The 18,478-nt window shown below is 44.0% G+C and overlaps 5 protein-coding genes across 5 annotated transcripts; all 5 read left to right on the top strand.

The window, feature by feature from the left end:
• The first annotated feature begins 3,157 nt into the window (after positions 1–3,157).
• On the top strand, positions 3,158–5,662 carry LOC131285215 (zinc finger protein 721-like). The gene is made up of 2 exons (XM_058314076.1): positions 3,158–4,989; positions 5,070–5,662. Exons 1-2 carry the CDS (start codon positions 3,392–3,394, stop codon positions 5,473–5,475), a joined length of 2,004 nt encoding a protein of 667 aa, XP_058170059.1. The 5' UTR covers positions 3,158–3,391; the 3' UTR covers positions 5,476–5,662.
• Positions 5,663–6,435: 773 nt separating this feature from the next.
• On the top strand, positions 6,436–9,966 carry LOC131282958 (TATA-box-binding protein). The gene is made up of 3 exons (XM_058312514.1): positions 6,436–7,771; positions 7,851–8,103; positions 8,260–9,966. The coding sequence occupies exons 1-3, from the start codon at positions 6,785–6,787 to the stop codon at positions 8,697–8,699; spliced, it is 1,680 nt and encodes a 559-aa protein (XP_058168497.1). The 5' UTR covers positions 6,436–6,784; the 3' UTR covers positions 8,700–9,966.
• Positions 9,967–10,678: 712 nt separating this feature from the next.
• LOC131282039 (zinc finger protein OZF-like) lies at positions 10,679–12,070 on the top strand. Its single transcript, XM_058311422.1, has 2 exons — positions 10,679–11,416; positions 11,487–12,070. The coding sequence occupies exons 1-2, from the start codon at positions 10,683–10,685 to the stop codon at positions 12,034–12,036; spliced, it is 1,284 nt and encodes a 427-aa protein (XP_058167405.1). The 5' UTR covers positions 10,679–10,682; the 3' UTR covers positions 12,037–12,070.
• Positions 12,071–12,505: 435 nt separating this feature from the next.
• On the top strand, positions 12,506–14,185 carry LOC131294773 (zinc finger protein 567-like). The gene is made up of 3 exons (XM_058322816.1): positions 12,506–12,598; positions 12,705–13,591; positions 13,675–14,185. Exons 1-3 carry the CDS (start codon positions 12,506–12,508, stop codon positions 14,156–14,158), a joined length of 1,464 nt encoding a protein of 487 aa, XP_058178799.1. The 3' UTR covers positions 14,159–14,185.
• Positions 14,186–14,588: 403 nt separating this feature from the next.
• LOC131294771 (transcription factor grauzone-like) lies at positions 14,589–18,478 on the top strand. Its single transcript, XM_058322815.1, has 5 exons — positions 14,589–14,672; positions 14,740–15,629; positions 15,695–16,241; positions 16,928–17,832; positions 17,922–18,478. Exons 1-5 carry the CDS (start codon positions 14,589–14,591, stop codon positions 18,325–18,327), a joined length of 2,832 nt encoding a protein of 943 aa, XP_058178798.1. The 3' UTR covers positions 18,328–18,478.

Raw genomic sequence — 18,478 nt, 5'->3', positions numbered from 1 at the left:
TTCTGCCCGCTGCGGGTCGCACCTTTCACACACTAGTCGTTTATAAAATTCTAAAATTTCGTGGTCCACTGTTGACATTCTCTCCGAAGCTTTTGCCTTTCTGGCACTCAAACGATCAGTTTTGTGGAAATTTTGCATGTGAAGTGCAAGCTGACTCTGGGAACCGTATACTTTGCCACATTTTGTACAGCTGTGATGCTTTTCGTCATGCCGTGTTTTCTTATGTTGGTCCAAATTTTGGTGTACTTCCAAGCATTTCATACACCGGCGTTTGTCCGGTTTGATATGCATGTCTTTATGGACTAATAAATCTGTTCGTGTCCTACACTTGGTACTACACACCGGACATCGGATTGTAGCTTGTTTTGTCCTGTGCTCCTCACGATAATGGCGATTTAGCTCGACAAGCGTATTGTACTCAATGACGGGATTTTCACGAGCTATTTGCTGCGGTTCGCATCTGTGACAAACTAGCCGTTTATAGAACTCCAAAATTTCACAATCGGCTTTGATTTTATCTACTATCTTTGAACACTTTACTACGGAACTACATTGTCTTCTCTGCGAACCACGTATTTTAACTTTTGCAGGTGATAGTGTAGACGATGCGCTTGCTACGGAAGTACGTTTAACTTGTATTCTCTGCGAACGTCTTTCAGTCTTTACCGGGATGGATAGCTTTGCCGGTGATAGTGTAGGCGACGCGTCAAGTGGTGGTTTCGATACCAATTTTGGAATATCCTGCTTCTCTTCCAACTCATCGTCGCCGAGCGCATCGGTGATTAGTTCGTCTATCTCAGTTTTGATGGTAGCAAGATATGTGCAATTATCCTGATTTTCGATACTAGTATCGAATTTTGTGTGATTCCGAAGGTCGTGCACCATCCGATAGAAATGATGAAACTTATAAATATTGTCCCAACATATGGCACAAATAAGGTACTCCTGGTCGTGCTCTGAGCCATCGTTTCTTTCAAAGTCCAGCTGAAGATGTTGTTCTACGATATTCCATGTTGGGGTTTCAGGATCCTCTGGAAATTGGTTTTTCACGTCCAGCAGCAAACAGTTATCGGCTTGGGTATCCCAGCACACCATACACGAGTGATTACCGGTCATGGTTATATCATCCTTGGCACTTTGGGATGTGCGATTTAATTGTATGTATCGGCAATAATGAAATTTCTGGTGAAGATAGAATGCTTTTAAGGATGATTTTTAAGTTTTTGCACTAAGTACCTACCGCAACACTTTTGTTGTGTTTAACTGCTACGAAAGGAAAATAAAAACATTCCCGCAGATATCAACAAAACCTCTACTGAGTGTTTATAACATCTTGGTTAAATCTTCGTTTCTTTACCACAATGGCTATTAGGTTTATTTATATATTTCAATTTGCATGCTTTATCCAGTCCAAGACAATTCAAATGAATTTTATAAAATAAAACAAGAAATAGAACAAGATCACAGGAGGTGTTAGTAATATTGAAAAACAATCATTTATCACTCCATTTGAAACCATGCCAAAATTGGATGCAGTTTTTAATTAAAGGAACTTGCTCGAATTCGCACGTAAACAGATCTGCTCGAGTAGCGTTTGGCAGCACTTATTTTCGAGCAGCAGGCCTGTAACTAGTGATGGGAAAACTGAATCCCTACAGGGATTCGAATCTTTCGATTCAAATCCATTCTGAGATGCGGATCTTCGAATCCGAATCCCAATCCGTCATATCATACATGCTCATCTAATGCCGATTTTTCATATGATGTGTTTAATTCAATGAATGATTTACATAAGAATATCAATATAGTTGACATTATTCTTCTAATTGTATTCAAAAATATGTTTGATCTATTGTAAGACAAAGTTGTGTGGGTCACATGTACAAATCGGTTCACCAATTGTAAAGTTATTAACAAATTAGTTATTTCAGCAGAAAATACCAACCAAGGTTTGTGCACCTACTTTGTTGCACAGAGTTATCAGTCCTTAAAAGACCTTTCATTTGAGAGGTCTGGCGCTAAAATTGGCCAAGCCACTAAAAAGTTATTGAGAAATTAGTTGGTTTTTGAAGCTTGTTGCACAAAGTTTAGCGCGCAGCGTCGTTCGTAGTGGTGGGTAAACCGAATCCCCAAATCCGAATCCCAATGCAAGAAACAGTCGGAACAGTCCAAGCAGTGGATAGTGTTCCTTTGGAACTGTGGTCTTTGTGAACAACATTTTGAAAGGCCTGGTACCAGCGTATTTGGGGGAAACGATAGTAGTTAGGACTCACACTCCTAATGCCGGTGAGCTGTCTGGAAACGCCCGAAATTCGTTGTTTTGCAAAGGAGTACAATGGTACAACAGGATGCCGAGAGAGATTAAACAAGCGGGTAGTCTGACGCTGTGCTTGCAATGTATTTAGTAAATGTTGTAGTTTTTGAGCCATTAGTATTGCATTTGTCAACATCTACGATTATGATGATGATGAGTAAAAAAATGAACAGGGACTTTTTATTTTTGTTATCTTATTTAACTTAATAGAATGAATGAGTCTACATAGTTTTGAGATATGCGCGCGTAAATGAGGTTTATGGCGCGCGTAAAATTGGTGGACATGGCTGTACGAAAAGAACTAATAGTATCTACACATCTCGCTGTAGTTGGGTCCCTTTCTGTTCTTGATAGTGGCGCCACATTATCAACCAATGGTAATTGGCGGTGGGAACTACAAACAGAGCAGAAATACTCTTTTATATATAGGAAATAGGAACAAGTCAGAATCGAATCAAATTGAGTCCCAAACCAATCAAATCTGATTCGAATCCTAATCGAATCAAATCGTTAGAATCCGTCAAATGGGATTCAAATCTTTAGAATCTGTCAGATGGGACTCGAATCTTTAGAATCTGTCAAATGGGATTCGAATCTTTGGAATCCCTCTAGGGATCGAATCTTCAAATCTTCCGAATCCCGATTCTGTCAACACTACCTGTAACGGAGTTACGGAAAAATCCTACTTTTGTCAATGTTATTTGTGTTCTTTCTTTTCACCGCGGCAGTGAAAATCGGTTCTAAGACTAAAAAGTTATGAACAAATTGGCCTTTTTGGCCTCTATTTCATCTTGTGACCCTTGGAGTTTGAAGCTGTATGCTTTGCATACTGCATAAAAAAAACAATTCCGCTGTCAGCCTTTTGGGCAGCGATCTCTGTAACGAAGTTTGTGTCAAATGGAGTGTCAAAAAAAATTGTAACAAAAGCGAGTAGCCGAAAGATGATTTACCTATTTCTAATCTCGATGGAAAAACACAAGTGCGAATAATGTTAACGTCAGCTAGTTGGTGAACTGGAGTTTGTTTCTGGATAAATGTTCCAATCCTGAACCAAGTGTCGCGAGAAGGCTGAACGAGATGGCAGTGCAGATCGATGTTTACGATGTCATCAATCAAAAGGAATGCGGAGTATGTCTTACTACACGTCCGGATCCCATCTGCTGGGATATGTTCATGCCGCGGGAACAGGACTCAAAAGAGATGCCCTATCTGGTCTGGAAGTATGTCGGTTTGAAATTTTCGCAGGAAACGGGCAAACACTTCATCTGCGCAGATTGTGGCAAAGCCTTGCATGAGTTTAACCGTTTCTACCTGTGGGTGCATGATGCCCACCTTCAACGCTTGGCAAAGGTTGAACTGGCCCAAGTAAACCCGGACCAGCCGTATCATGAGAACGTGAACCAAAATGGTGCCTGCGGTACGGAGCAGGTACAGTTCAAAGAGGATCCTGCGGTCGATGCAGACCTATCACACGCAGTGGAACAACGCGTCGAGCTAAAGCAAGAAGTAAGTGCAGAGAATGGATTCACTCCTGTTCCTACATTGCACCCTACGGAGGGCGGAAATGGTCCCACCGAGTATGAACGAGAACCACATCGAATGTCCGCGATCGGATCCGCGAATGAAACGGAAGCGGAAAGTAGTCAAGTTAGGCCCATCGTCGGTACACCTAGCCGGAAGCGAAGGAACCAAGAAATAGACGACGAAATACTAGAGTTCTACAAGCTCGTATGCGACGTTTGTGACGACCGCAGCGAGTACGGCTCGATGAAGGAACTCAACCAGCATATGCGGCAGCAGCATGGAGAAGAATCAGGCCGCGTCGGTTGTCCCCAGTGTGGTAAAAAGTTTCGTACCAGGGTGAAACTGCTGGAGCACAAACATGTGCACACCCGACAAGCCGAGGCGGCCGAAGATGAGGTAGAAAGGGTTCAATCCGATCAAATGGATAAGGAGATCCTCGAATTCTACAAGCGTATCGTTTGCGACGTTTGCGAGACGGCTGGCACAACGCAGTCGGGGACGTTGTACGGCACCGTGAAAGAACTCAACCATCATATGCGACTGGAGCACGGCCAGCCGGCGGGAGCGGTCAAGTGTCCCATATGTGAGAAAAAAATCCGAACCCGACCGAAACTGTTAGAACACAAGCGGATGCATCTGTCGAATGAGCTGATGGAGGATGACTCAGGAAAGTCGGGCACGGCCGGCAACGAAACTGGACCCGAGCTGACCGAAGAGCAAAAGCAAACACTAGATAGAGAAATATTTGATTTCTATAAACCGATCGTGTGTGAAATTTGCGATCCGGAGAAGGCACCACCCGGGGAGACGACGGTCGAATATCGTTCGCTAAAACTTTTGAACCAGCATATGCGTGCGACCCACGGACTAGATTCGGGCACGGTCAAATGTCAGATTTGTGCAAAGAAGTTTCGCACCCGCGTTAAACTGGTCGAGCACAAGGATATGCACGAGAATCCGGAAAGGTACAGGTGTAGCACGTGCCAGGAGGTGCATCAAAACTTGGAAGAACATATGCAGAACAAACACCAGGAATGGGAGTTTAAGTGTGAGGAATGTGGAAAGCGATTTCCTTTTAAGAGCAGACTTACGGCACACATGGGGAAGGTGCACTTGAAGAAGGACATCATTTGTGAGGAGTGTAACAAACCGTAGGTTGAAAGCAAACCATAAAAAAACGTTGTATTCTCGTACTCACAAACGTTCCTAATGTTTCCTCTTTACCCCTCAGATTTACCAAGTTCAGCATTGAAAAGCATAAACGAGCTGTCCACGGAGCAACGTTCACTTGCGAAAACTGCCCGAAAACATTCAAAACTCGCTTTTCCCTAGAACGGCACATGGAAGGACATAATGTGGAGCAGCAGGGGCCGGCCACGGTTAGCTGTACCTTGTGCAACTCGGTACTAAAAGACGAATACAATCTTAAGACCCACATGAAGCGGATCCACGCCGAGCAGACGCCCGCGACGTGCAAAACGTGCGGCAAAACATTCAAATCAAAACACAGTCTCTACACGCACATTTCGAACGTTTGCACCACCCGCCAATTTCCCTGCACGGTCTGCGGAAAGCAGTTCAAGAAGCGGACAAAGTTGAAACAACACATGACGACCCATGCTAGAAGTGCCGACTAAACAAACGTTTTGTTGCCGGCCTCCGATTAAAATATTACTATTAAGTAGATTAGATGTACGGTAGGGATTACTAAACTAGACCTATAATGAATCTCCGGTAGACACGAAAGCGAAGAAAAAAGGTAAATGTGCTGATGGAATCCTATGGTAAACAGATAACGTAATAAAATATTTATTTGAGCTGCTTAATCCGAAACAAAATGTTTCTCATTAATTGCTCTATAAAGTCATTAGTTTCAGAAACATAGGAATTATTATTTTATCCGTGCCTTTTAATTTTTCCAATCAATTGAAGGCTAAAGTATCGTGCACTTAATTTCGCCCTAAGTGCACTTTCGCCCCGTGGTGAATTGGGAGTTTTGACAATATTGACGTTCCATGTGATTCAGTAGTGATGGGAAACTGAATCCCTTGAATCATTCGATTCAAATCCATTCTGTGTTCCGGCTCTTCGAATCCGAATCCCAATCCGTCATATCATGGGTGCTTACCTTTCATTTAAGGGGTAACATGTACAAAACGGTTCAGCAATTGTAAAATTATTAACAAATTAGTTATTTCGGCAGAAAATACCAACCAAGGTTTCTGCACCTGCAGGTCGAAACTCTAGACAATACTCAAAACATGACAGGCACCTGACAGGGGGTGAGAGATCGTGGTAGGATTGCGAGTAGTGGTGGGTAAACGGAATCCCCAAATCCGAATCACCAATAAATGCCGGTGAGGAAATCGTTTAACCTAGTTTGAATATTCATCAAATTACAACTGTCAACTCATAAGAACTTACAACTGAAAACACATACATTTCCGATGTGATGCTCACTGCTCTGTATAATCAAATCTGAATCGAATCAAATCTTTGGAATCCCAGGAAGGGATTGAATCTTCAAGTCTTCCGATCCTGAATCTGTCATGTTGACACTACTCTCGACACTACTCAAAACATACGGGCACCTGGGGGTAAGACTTTGTCTGATCATAAACAACAAATCGACAACAAAGTGCGACGCTACGGCTCAGAAAGTTTAGTTAAAATTGTGTTTAAAGCGCAATCTAGTGGAAGAACTATAGTAGAAATCGATCCTCAAACCTTGCGCCACGAATAGAGAGTGGAGACGAAGTCGAAAACGAGTGATATTGGCCGTTTTCCATCAGTTTTCTCCGACACTGACAGACTCGATGGACTGACAAAAATAGAGTGCAACTCATCCAGACCATACCGTAACGCATGAGAATGAGCTTATGAAGTAGGCGTAGCAGGATAGCAGCGTGTGCCTTAGAAGAAAGAAACGCAACAAGTTTGAAACGGATGGTGGGTAACAGCTCCTACATCACCGAAGCCATCCCCTGCACCACCAGTGCAACTAATGTTAGCAGCAGCACCAGCAGCAGCAGCAGCAGTAGCAGAAGCAGCAGCACCGGCTCCAGCATCATCGGAACTATCAGCAGTGTCGGTAGTAACATTGCCTTCTTCGGTTGCAAATCAGTAATCGATGCTGATATATCGACCATCGTTGGCCCATTAGCATCGATAGTCGGTAGAAATAATGTGGTGAACCGAACGAACTGCACACACCTACGGCAGTACCAACAACAAGATCAGCAACCTTGCACTTCCGGTATCGGTGCCGAGGGCCTCAGTCCAGTCGCTGGGAACGGATTTTCTCCGGTGGTTTCGTCGGTGGTGACCAACCGATCGATATCGCTTCCGAACCACCAACCGGACACCGGAAACGGAATGATCAACCATAGCTCTTTGATCCTCGCTACAAATTCACATCAGCAGCAGCAGCAGCTAGCAAGCATCAAGTCTAGTGCCGCTTCCCCCCTGGGCGGAGGGATGTTTGGAAAGAAGACGATCGAAGCCAACAGCAGAAGCAGCTGCAGCAGCAATGCTAGCCCTGTAACAAATGCTATCGCTAATCCTAACACCAATAGCACCACAACCACCACCACCACCACTTCTGCCTGCAATCTGGTAGGAAGCGCCGTCTCTACCCCCACCGACACCGTTCCCACAGCCGGCGCTACGGAACTTCCACTGGATACCAAAGAAACAATCGTAGAGGAAGAGCAGGAGGAAGAGCCGGAGATCGATATCGTGATCAACAATGTCGTCTGCTCGTTCAGCGTACGCTGTCATCTGAATCTGCGCGAAATCGCCCTTAACGGCTACAATGTGGAGTTTCGACGAGAGAACGGCATGGTGACAATGAAGTTGCGGCGCCCATACACGACCGCCTCGATTTGGTCGTCCGGTAAAATTACCTGTACCGGTGCTACGTCGGAAGCACAGGTAAGCAAGCGAAGCCGAGCCGATACAACCGAGCAGCCGTATGTATATGTCCCGTGTCCCATTACGTTTCTCTTTGCAGGCCAAAACAGCGGCACGACGCTACTCACGTTGCCTTCAGAAGTTAGGATTTAACGTTAGGTTTAAGAACTTCCGTATTGTTAATGTACTCGGCACCTGCAGCATGCCGTGGGGAATAATGATCGTAAACTTTTCGGAGAAGTACAAGAAGGACGCCAGCTACGAGCCAGAGCTGCATCCCGGCGTGACCTACAAGCTGCACTCGCCGAAAGCTACGCTGAAAATATTCTCAACAGGAAGCATTACTGTAACCGGTAGGTAGAAAAGACTCCCTTTTCCCCGTATACCGCCCTCCCCAGCATAAGTTCGTACGTCCGTCCGGCGAGCAATCGTTTTGAATGATGTTGTTTTTTTTTGGTCTTTGCTTCGTGAAACCCACCAACCAACCCACTGTCATTGCGACGCATTAGCGGCAAGCGTGGCCTATGTGCAGCAGGCGATTGAGCATATATTTCCACTGGTGTACGAGTTTCGCAAGAAGCGCAGCCCGCTGGAAAAGCTCGAATTGATGAAACAACCGGCCTTCGACCCGCACGACGTTAACCATCTGATAGAGGAGGACTGCGATACGGCGATGGTGGAGGCCGACGATGGCGTCACTTGCTGGAACGGAACATCGAGCGCAGGGGCGGGGCGTCCAGCGGACGAGCAGGACGAAGAGGACCCGGAGGCGTTTGGCGATGACGAGGACGTATGTAATCGTAACAACACCAAAGCAATACACAAAATGAATAGTATTAGGCAAAATGGTAAGAAACGCGGTGTGCGCCAGTATCGTCCGTTCGGTCGGGTTAGGAATGATGGAGATAGCATGTCCGACGATGATCTGTGCGTCAGCGACTTCGAATAGGGAGACTGGGGCGATCAGCTGTGCCCAGAAGGGGGGAGCTACCGCGGATGGCGATCGATGGCGAGCGAGGGTAAGCTCCCCCCTCATCTGCACAATTGTGTCCACTCCCACCCACTCACGCTCACACAGCTTTCGTCATTCGTGCAGACAGGCATCGCACCCGTAGTCATTTGAATCCTACCTGCTGGAGTAGACAGAAACACTGGACTCCGGTGGTGATTAAGCGCCATCTGCAACGATGACGCACATTGCTATCAAACCTTAGAGCCTATGGAAGTGCTGCTGCTGATAGAACAACAAGAAGAAAACAAAGCTGAAAAAAATCAACATTGGCACCATTGTCCGATCGTGTCCTCCAGGAGGATAAATCATCGGAATGGTCAAAAAAGGGACATGAGCCGAGAGACCGAGAATAGGAACGAAGCAGCGGCGGTTATTAGGTCGTCAAGTAGGGATGTAATAGTTACTCAATATAAATTAGGTTTGACTAGCTTCTCATTTTACCATGGCATTACATTTTCATCCTTTGTTGGAAGGCACGTACACCCTCCACTATCACAAAAGGCTCTGAAAAGAATGGTTTACTTTGTCCTAGACTGACTTCATTGGTAAAAAAAAACCAGAACATAATGATTGGCGAAATTATAGGATCGTTTTTTTTAAGTACATCGCATAAGTTGTCAAAATAGCAAACAAGTACACGTAAATGATTGAAATACATCGTGCAACTCATCCAGCTGAATAAGAAAAGTGAAAGTGCGTGATAATGCACCGCACGAACCTTAACGAAACTATAAGCAACACGTGTTTGATACTCTACCTAGCCTTGCTTGTTCTGATCTAACCCCGATTGGTCGAGACCCGCAACACGAAGCGAGAACGGCGCAATATTCATCTAAAGAAGCTAAGCCTATTTTGATCTGATAGATGGATTGCATGGCAGACGTTGATGAATAATAAACTTGATTAAGTGTAATTTTTTAATAATCTTATGCCACTCAAGTTTTCTGGTTTTTGTTTGTTCATCGTACTTGACGACCTAATGCGCGGGCGTCCCAAGCGGGGGTGCATTACGATACCAGCGAAATCTAGATCAGCAATAGTCTGTAGAAAGTGCATGAAACGTAAAATCTGAAACAACATATATGTATGAGTGCAGTTGCAGTTTCATTACCCTACGTATCAATCTGTTTCGAATGGCATCATACATTTCTATATTACTCATCTTCGTATGTTGTTTCAAAACACTTTTATTTAAATAAGCAGTGATTAAGAGCAAAACTATGGAATAAACTGCCATTTTTTTAAATTGGTCAAAACAATATCACAAAAGATTTGGGCGCTTCTTTAACTGGTGAAACGAGGGGCAAATGAAACGAACGTTTATTAAATTGTTTCCGAAAGACTATTATCAAGTCAAGAACAGCATCACACTAATTTGCTGTAGAAAATGGGAAAGTGATATGGAAATATCCCACCTTCAGACTACTTAACGAATGTTTCAAATTTATGACATGAATTTATGTCAAAATGACGGTGTACGTCAAGATAAGATGTTTTATAAACAAACAAGAATCACCTAAACAATGGGAACCGATGGTGGCAAAACTGCGAATATCGTAGTTTTTGGGTGAAAAGAAATTTTAATTTTCAATCAAGCTGTGTGTTTAACAAATCATCAGCATGGCGGCATCAATCGAAGTTGAAAGCAAATTGGACTGGGATCCGGATCGTGCTAGCAACCCCGTGAAATGTAGTGTGTGTCTTGGAAAAAAAGATTGCATGAACATGGACGATCCTAGCTTCAGAGGGCAGAATGTTTTGGCGTACATAACTAAGCATTTAGATCTGGAGCTTGAGCTGATAGCTATCTGCTTGCGTTGTTGGAGTATGTTGGATGCTTTCGACGATTTTTATGAAATGGTGAACAAGCAGCACCACGCGCAACAATCGAATATTTGTGCTGATTTATCGGAAGTTAAAATGGACAGCTCGCCGTTTAAAGCATCTGACAGTGAACGATTTTTGTACACGGAATTTGTGGAAATCAAAGATGAACCATTGGAACCGATCAAAGAAGAGGAGCATTTGAGCGAGAACGCGGACGAAAAGCCAGTTTCTTCAGCAATTGCCAACTTGGGAAATGACCCCGTTGAAATAGGTGCAATAGTTTCAAGTATACAATCCGAAGGGAAACATCCCCGAACGCTTCGATCAAAAACAGTCGGATCAGTAGAACAGGGCTCAGCGATTGCAATAAATGCACCCAAAAAGAAAGACCCAAAGGATCCCAAGGTCGATAAAGAAATATTGGAGTTCTACAAGCGATTGGTGTGCGAAATATGCGATCCGGAAAAAATGCAAGCTGGCGAACCAGCGATAGAGTACAGTAATCTGAAAGATTTGAATCGGCACATGCGAAAATTACACGGCCAAGAGATGGGTCATGTAAAGTGCCCGATGTGTGATAAAAAATTCCGCTCACGTATTAAACTGTTGGAGCATAAGGATATGCACCTTAATCCCGATCGTTTTCGCTGTAATCAATGCAACGAGATATATCAGAATATGGAAGAACATGTCAAAAATAAGCATCAAGAACGGGCTTACTGCTGCGAAGATTGTGGGAAGAGATTCCCAACAAAGAGCAGACTCACTGCACATATACGGAAAATGCATACGGCCAAGGATGTTATTTGTGACCTCTGCCAAAAGCCGTATGTTTTAAAAATCGTCTTACAGATAAGAGATATTTCTTTATTTTTTTATTCTGTTGTTTCATTTTAGGTTTAGTAAATATACTATCAAAGATCATAAACGTGCCGTTCACGAGGCTAGCTTTATGTGCGAACTTTGTCCGCGAACGTTCAAAGCACGATTGCCGCTGGAACAACACCTGGAAGAGCATAAAACAGGGCTCCGACCTGCCCCCACAGCCACCTGCAACATTTGTGGTACAGTCGTTCGCGATAAGTACTGTCTTTCAACACACATAAAGCGGTTGCATACCGACCATCCTCCTGTTAGTTGTGGATCATGCGGGAAGGAATTCAAATCGAAGCACAATCTAGGCGTGCACCTTGCCAACGTGTGTACCGACCGGAGTTTTCCATGTACGATATGTGGGAAACAGTTTAAGAAAAAAATCAAGCTAACGGAGCATATGACGACGCACACCAGAAGTGCACTGTATCAATGTCAGTATTGTCCGAAAACATTCAGCTTCGAAACGCAACTTTATACGCACCGCAAACAGGTTCACCACGAGCAATGGCTGGAACTTCAACGAAGGCGGAAGCAAGGGGAACGATTCAAGGCGAAACGAATTGCAGACTGATCAACTGTTGTTTGCGTAATCATTTGTAAATATAATGGAAAAGGTATTATTTGTTGACTATTCTTTTACTCATTACACATTTACAGTACATATCAGAGGACAAAGAATTGTTAATTCGAAAAACTCACTGGGGTTGTCGCTAACGGACAATAAAACACGTGACCAAAAGTACACGTAACACGTGCAAGGAGTTTATTATTTTAAATAGGGCGTAGTTATTAGGCAGAAAACCAATCTAATCCACTGATTGAACTAATCCAGTAGTAATTTTAAAACTTGAACGGATTTTTTGTTTGCAAACCGTCAATACTATAAAACAAACGTAAGTTTTGAATTTATGACAGTTCGGTTTAAAAAATGACGACTTGTTTTGTTCGTGTGTAGTTTGTGGAAAACAGAAGAGCTTTTGCACTAGCATCGAAAACAAAAACATTTCTTTAAAAGCAATAAAATATTGCCGATCAGAGCAATGGTAACGGTTTGTGAGGTGTGCTATGTTTCATCAGAGGCAGAATATTTGGAGATGTTTAGCGAGGATCACAAAGAAAAGCGTATCGCGGATGTACTATCAAAACATCTTCCGTGTGTTGTAAGTATGGTGTATGGCCTTTATGTGCAGCGTTTAATTGTTTGGTTCGACTAAATTGTTTATTTATCATATACAACAGAATTTGGAAGATATTGAAAATCCACATATATGTCTGGCATGTTGGACAATCGTCAATAACTTCCACGGGCTTTACAATCTGGCAGAAGACTTGCATCGTCCTCAGCCGGAGAGTTGCAGCAGTTCCGACGATGATGCCGAAAGTTCTACTAAGGAAACAGCGTCCGGTGGTGATTCGAAACATCGTTTGGTGAAAATAGACACATCGAACGACGAAGAATATAACCTCCATTATGAGACCATTGATGAGTTTCGGCTCGATACCGAGTCTGTCTACATGGACGATGACTCAAATGATACTACTGTGGAAGTACCCGAGGAAGAGCATTTGGACGAATTTGATCCAACTGCAGGAGAGGAAAGTACCAACGAGGAGCAGAGTTGTGTCGATGGTACTGAAGTTGACATCGACACCGATGAAGATGGATCTAATCTGGCCGCGGAAAGTGCAGAGGAAAACAACGGTAAAGATTCTGCGTTGATAGAATTTTATGGAGTAATGCTTTGCGAAATTTGTGAATCGGATCGAATGTCGCAGAATTTGCCAAGTACAGCCTACGATACTTTTGTGGCGCTTAAACGGCATATGTTAGAAGTGCACCAGATTGCCAGAACATACCTCCAGTGTCCGTTGTGTTCGAAGCGGATCTTTTTACATTACAAACTATGGCAGCATATAGAATATCACGATAACCCGGAGAAATACCGTTGCACGAAATGCGGTGAAACCCATCAGGACTTGGAAGTGCATATGCACAATAAGCATATGGAGAAACGATTCCAATGCACCGATTGCGATAGAAGATATTCGTCTGCCCATCGTCTGGCGACTCACGCGAAGGTCACGCACTCGCCAAAAGATGTGGTGTGCGAAAAGTGTAACAAAGTGTATGTATCTAATCGATAAAGAAAATAGTTGAATCTTTCCATGAGTAAGTTATTTCATCAAACTTTTCTTTCTTCTGTTGCAGCTTCAACAAGTACCTTATCAAAGGACACATGCGGTCTATACACGGCGAGCCACTCTACGTTTGTGAGTGGTGTGGAGAATCTTACCGTACCATTGCCTTGCTGAATAAGCACAACCAGCTGCATCAGGCGGTCCTGTTAGAAGAATGCCCGGTGTGCAAGCTACAAGTCCGGGCCAACTATATCGACCGACATATGAAGCTTATGCACACAAAACGACTGCCAGTAGAGTGCGCTTCGTGTGGGAAATCCTTTCTGACCAAGCGACGTTTGCTCGTTCATCAGGACCGATCTTGTTCGGCTAAAATGTACAATTGCCCAACTTGCGGTAAAATTTTCAAAACCGTTGCGAAACTAAACGAGCATCAAACGACCCATAATGCTAGTGCGTCCGTACACTACGTGTGTTCAGTGTGTATGGAGAAATTCGATAGTAAATCTCGTTTGTATGCTCATCACGAGGAAAGACATAAGATGACCAAATAAAAGTATACGATGATTGTATACATGTAATTTATGTGAAGAAAATAATGAAAACCCATTCGCAGCTGATGTTAACAGGTAGTGTTGCAAAAAACGAACAGTTTGAATATCGGATGCAGTTTGTGTCATCGGAATGTTTGACAGTAGTGAAAACAATCAAAATATTGTAGTCAACAAAACGAAGTAACATCTTTCAGTACTGTTTGTCGGTATCGCGATGAAGAAACTAGAAACTGGTTTCTAATCAACTGTTTATTGCTAAGTGGGCATTCAAATATGTGTTAAATATAGTTATGGTGTCCCTCCGTGTTTTGCAAACATGGGGAACTATTAAACAACCTGCCTAGCATGTTGATCGTTGCGTTGAACCCTCGCTAACAAACAAACAACGGGTGCAATGGCAAACGAGACTCCATGTGCAGTGTGCTGCTCAATGATAGAGAGCGAGTACAAGGAAATATTTGTCGCCGAAAATAAACACATTGTCGCCATAATTGCCCAACATTTATGGTTTGAGGTAAGGTAGCCAGCCAGGGAAAGGATATAAAGCCGCAGTCGGATTAATAAATGCTTATTCCTCGCAGATTACTGAAACACCCGGATGTAAATTTATTTGCACAAAGTGCTGGGTCTGCTTGAATGATTTTCATGAGTTCTACGAACGCGTCGAGGAGCTCCGTAGAGTGGAACATTTTACCATCGAGAACAAGAAACTGGATGAATCTACCGACACCACCGATTTAAAGTATAGACCGGAATTTCTTGAGGTGAAAGTCGAACCGATCGAAGTGAATGTTGAAGCTACGGATGATACGGTGGTTTCGGGAGAGAAATCTGTTTCATACACTTTTATAAAGTGCGAAGAAACGGAAGAACACGATCCAACGGCGCTATCCTCGGAAGATGATGAGCAACTAAGTCCTAAATCTTCTTCCTCTTCGGAATGTTGGTCGCAGAGAAGAAAAGGAAAGCCACGTGAAAGGAAATTGCCTAAGCCCGATGAGGCCGACGAGGAAACGAAAAAGGAAGTTAAGGCAGCTGCTCAGAAGGAAGAGGACACCGGTTTGCTACAATTCTACAAGCGTGTCGTTTGCGAAGTATGTGATAACCATCGGATGATGGTGGGTGAGCCGCAAATAGATTACGGCACGTGGAGGGCCTTGCTGCGGCACACCAAGGAGGTTCATAGCCACGACAAGATATACGTCAAGTGCCCGCTGTGTGATTTGAAACTGCGGACGAAGCAGGCCCTGCTGCAGCACAAGGAAATGCACGAAAACCCTGAGAAGTATCGTTGTGAGCTGTGCGGGGAAATTCATCAGAACATGAAAGACCACATGCAGAATAAACACCAAGAGCGGCAGTTCTGTTGCGATGTTTGTGGCAAAAAGTTTCCTTTCAAGAAAAGACTGACGGTGCACATGAAAAAGATGCACGTAGAGAAAGACATTATCTGCGACCAGTGTCAGAAACCGTAAGTATGAAGAGGCCACCAAGAAAGTGTACGTACACGGAAGCTAATTGTGTTTTTCTTATCAGGTTCACCAAGTACACGATCGAAGATCACAAACGTTCCGTTCACACGGCTCGTTTCGTATGCGAGCATTGCCCGAAAACGTTCAACAGCCGCTTTCGTCTAAAGCAGCACATGGAGGAGCACGATGAAAGTTTGCGTAATTCCACCGCCGTACCGTGCACGATTTGTGGCCAAGTGATGCGTGACAAATACATCCTAACAAGGCACATCAAGCTGATGCACACCGTACAGCCATCCGTGAGTTGCAGCACTTGCGGAAAAACGTTCAAGTGCAAACGCAATCTATGGGTTCACATGAAAAATGTTTGCATGGAACCGACTCGACTTTACCCCTGCACCATTTGTGGCAAGCAATTTCGACGCAAGAACAAGCTGAAAGAACACATGTCGACGCATACGGGAAAGCCACTCTACATGTGTTCCTTCTGTCCGGAAACGTTTCGGCAGGATACGCATCTGTACTATCACCGTAAAAATGCTCACTACGAGCAGTGGTTGGAAATGCAACAGCAGCGGAAAGAAGGAGTACGATTTAAACTGACCGAACTTACTTAACCGGCAACGACTGGGGGAGGATACAGTTTGACTTTAATTCATGCCTATTTTACGTTTTACGTTGTGCAATGCTTGCTAGGTATGTTTGTGGTCATATGAAACATAATTTAATGGTCTTTGTCATAATTCTGTGTGTATCTATTTTTCGTACAAGTTAATTAAAATGAAAAAAACTGCAGGAACGGTTAAGAAGAAAAATGAAAGCAACAAGTAGATGTAATAAGCGATAAACAGAAATTTCTAGCAACTCAATGTATAGAAGATTTGTAATCAAATTCGATTCTGTTCGGGAAATAATAATTTTCCGTTGAATAAAATTGTCGTAAATTATGTCCCTCATGCGTATTTGGATAGCCCATAGTTCAAAGCTGTCAAACTGGAGTGTAAACAAATGCGTAAACTCGACCTTACAAATTGCAATAATCAAAACAGTTCATTGTGCACGATTGTTTTTTAGATTTAATTAAAAGTGCACGCAATGGAGCCATCGGAAAAGTGCACCATATGCTTCTCGACGAGCGAGTCCGATTATTTGGACATTTTTGCCAAAGATAACGTTAGCAAAAACATGGCCGCGGTTATTGCTAAACATCTGTGGTTCGAGGTTTGGTTGCTTTGAAACTTATCCGAATTGTTCATGTTTTTCAAATGAAAATTCTTTTCCCTGCGGTTTATTTTAGATTTCTCCATCCTTAGACAATCAAAAAGTTTGTACAAAGTGTTGGTGCTCGTTGGAGAGTTTCCATATTTTTTACCAAGAGATTGAACAGCTTCACCATCAACAACAACAACAACAACAACGTCCAGCGAGTAGATCGAATGGGAAGGCAAGATCGGTTTCGCCAGCACCGCTGCAAGGACCCCCGTACAAGACAGAATTCTTGGAAATCAAAGGTGAGCCACTCGAAGATGAGGAGGACGAAGCGCGAGCGGTCGATGCAATAGATGAAGAGTTTGACGAAAAAGCGGAATCAAACGAAACCATTAAGAGCGAAGACTCCGACGAATTTGAACGTGACTCCTCCCCGTCTGACGATGATGTCAAACGACGCAGCAAAAAATTGACCACCGGCGCTCGGTCTAGGAAGGCCTACAAGAAAGACCGCTCTGATACCACGCTAAAGAAACGCAAGGCAGCGGGACGGGTTTCGGTTCACCCGGACGAGGACAAGGCCATACTGCATTTCTACAAGCGGATAGTGTGTGAAGTTTGTGACAATCAACGGATGATCGTCGGGGAACCGGTGATGGAATTTCTCACCTGGGGCGCCCTGTTGCGGCACACGAAGGAGGTGCACGGACACTACAAGATTTTTGTGCAATGTCCGGTGTGCGAGATGAAGCTGCGCACCAAGGTGACATTGTGGCAGCATATGGATATGCATACGAATCCGGACAAGTATCGGTGCGAGGTTTGCGCCGAAATCCATCAGAACATGAAGGAGCACATGCAGAACAAGCACGAGGAAAGGCAGTTCAGCTGTGATCTTTGTGGTAGCAAATTTCCCTTCAAAAAGCGGCTGGTGGTGCACATGAAAAAGATGCACGCCGAAAAAGATGTCCCCTGTGATCAGTGCGACAAGTCGTTAGTATCATTCCGTAGCTGATCGAGGAGGGAGGCACAATTTGGGGGACCTAACGTGTTCATTTCTTTCTTATTTCTTTTACCTACAGCTTCACAAAGTACACCATCGAAGATCACCGGCGATCGGTTCATATGGCCCGGTTTGTTTGCGAGCACTGCCCGAAAACGTTCAAAATACGCTTTCGGCTACAGAAGCACATGCAAGAGCATGACAAGAGTCTGCGCACCTCCACCTCGGTACCGTGTCCGACCTGTGGTCAGGTGATGGGCGATAAGTACATCCTTAGGCAGCACATACGGCACATGCACGCGGAGCGACAGGCGGTGGACTGTGAAACGTGCGGGAAAACGTTCAAGAACAAGCGCAACCTGTCGGTGCATCTGGCCAACGTGTGCATGAAACCGGCACAGCTCCACGCGTGTTCTATCTGTGACAAGCAGTTTCGGCATAAAAATAAGCTCAAAGATCACATGTCGTGTTGCGTACCGAACTGAATGACCCCGTCCGCTAAGCAAATAAGGTCCAGTTAGGTGCCGAAAGTGTTGGCATCCATATTCCTTAACGAGAACGATGGTTCGCGGGAAGTAATGGATGGAACTTAAAATAGTATTTTTACTAACTGGGAAAAACTTCCCATGGAGGTGT

The sequence above is a fragment of the Anopheles ziemanni genome, chromosome 2 (genome assembly GCF_943734765.1).
Source record: "Anopheles ziemanni chromosome 2, idAnoZiCoDA_A2_x.2, whole genome shotgun sequence".
In the NCBI taxonomy this organism is placed as follows: Eukaryota; Metazoa; Arthropoda; class Insecta; order Diptera; family Culicidae; genus Anopheles; species Anopheles ziemanni.
Note: the sequence above shows the minus strand (reverse complement) of the source record. Positions and strands in the feature narration are given on the sequence as shown.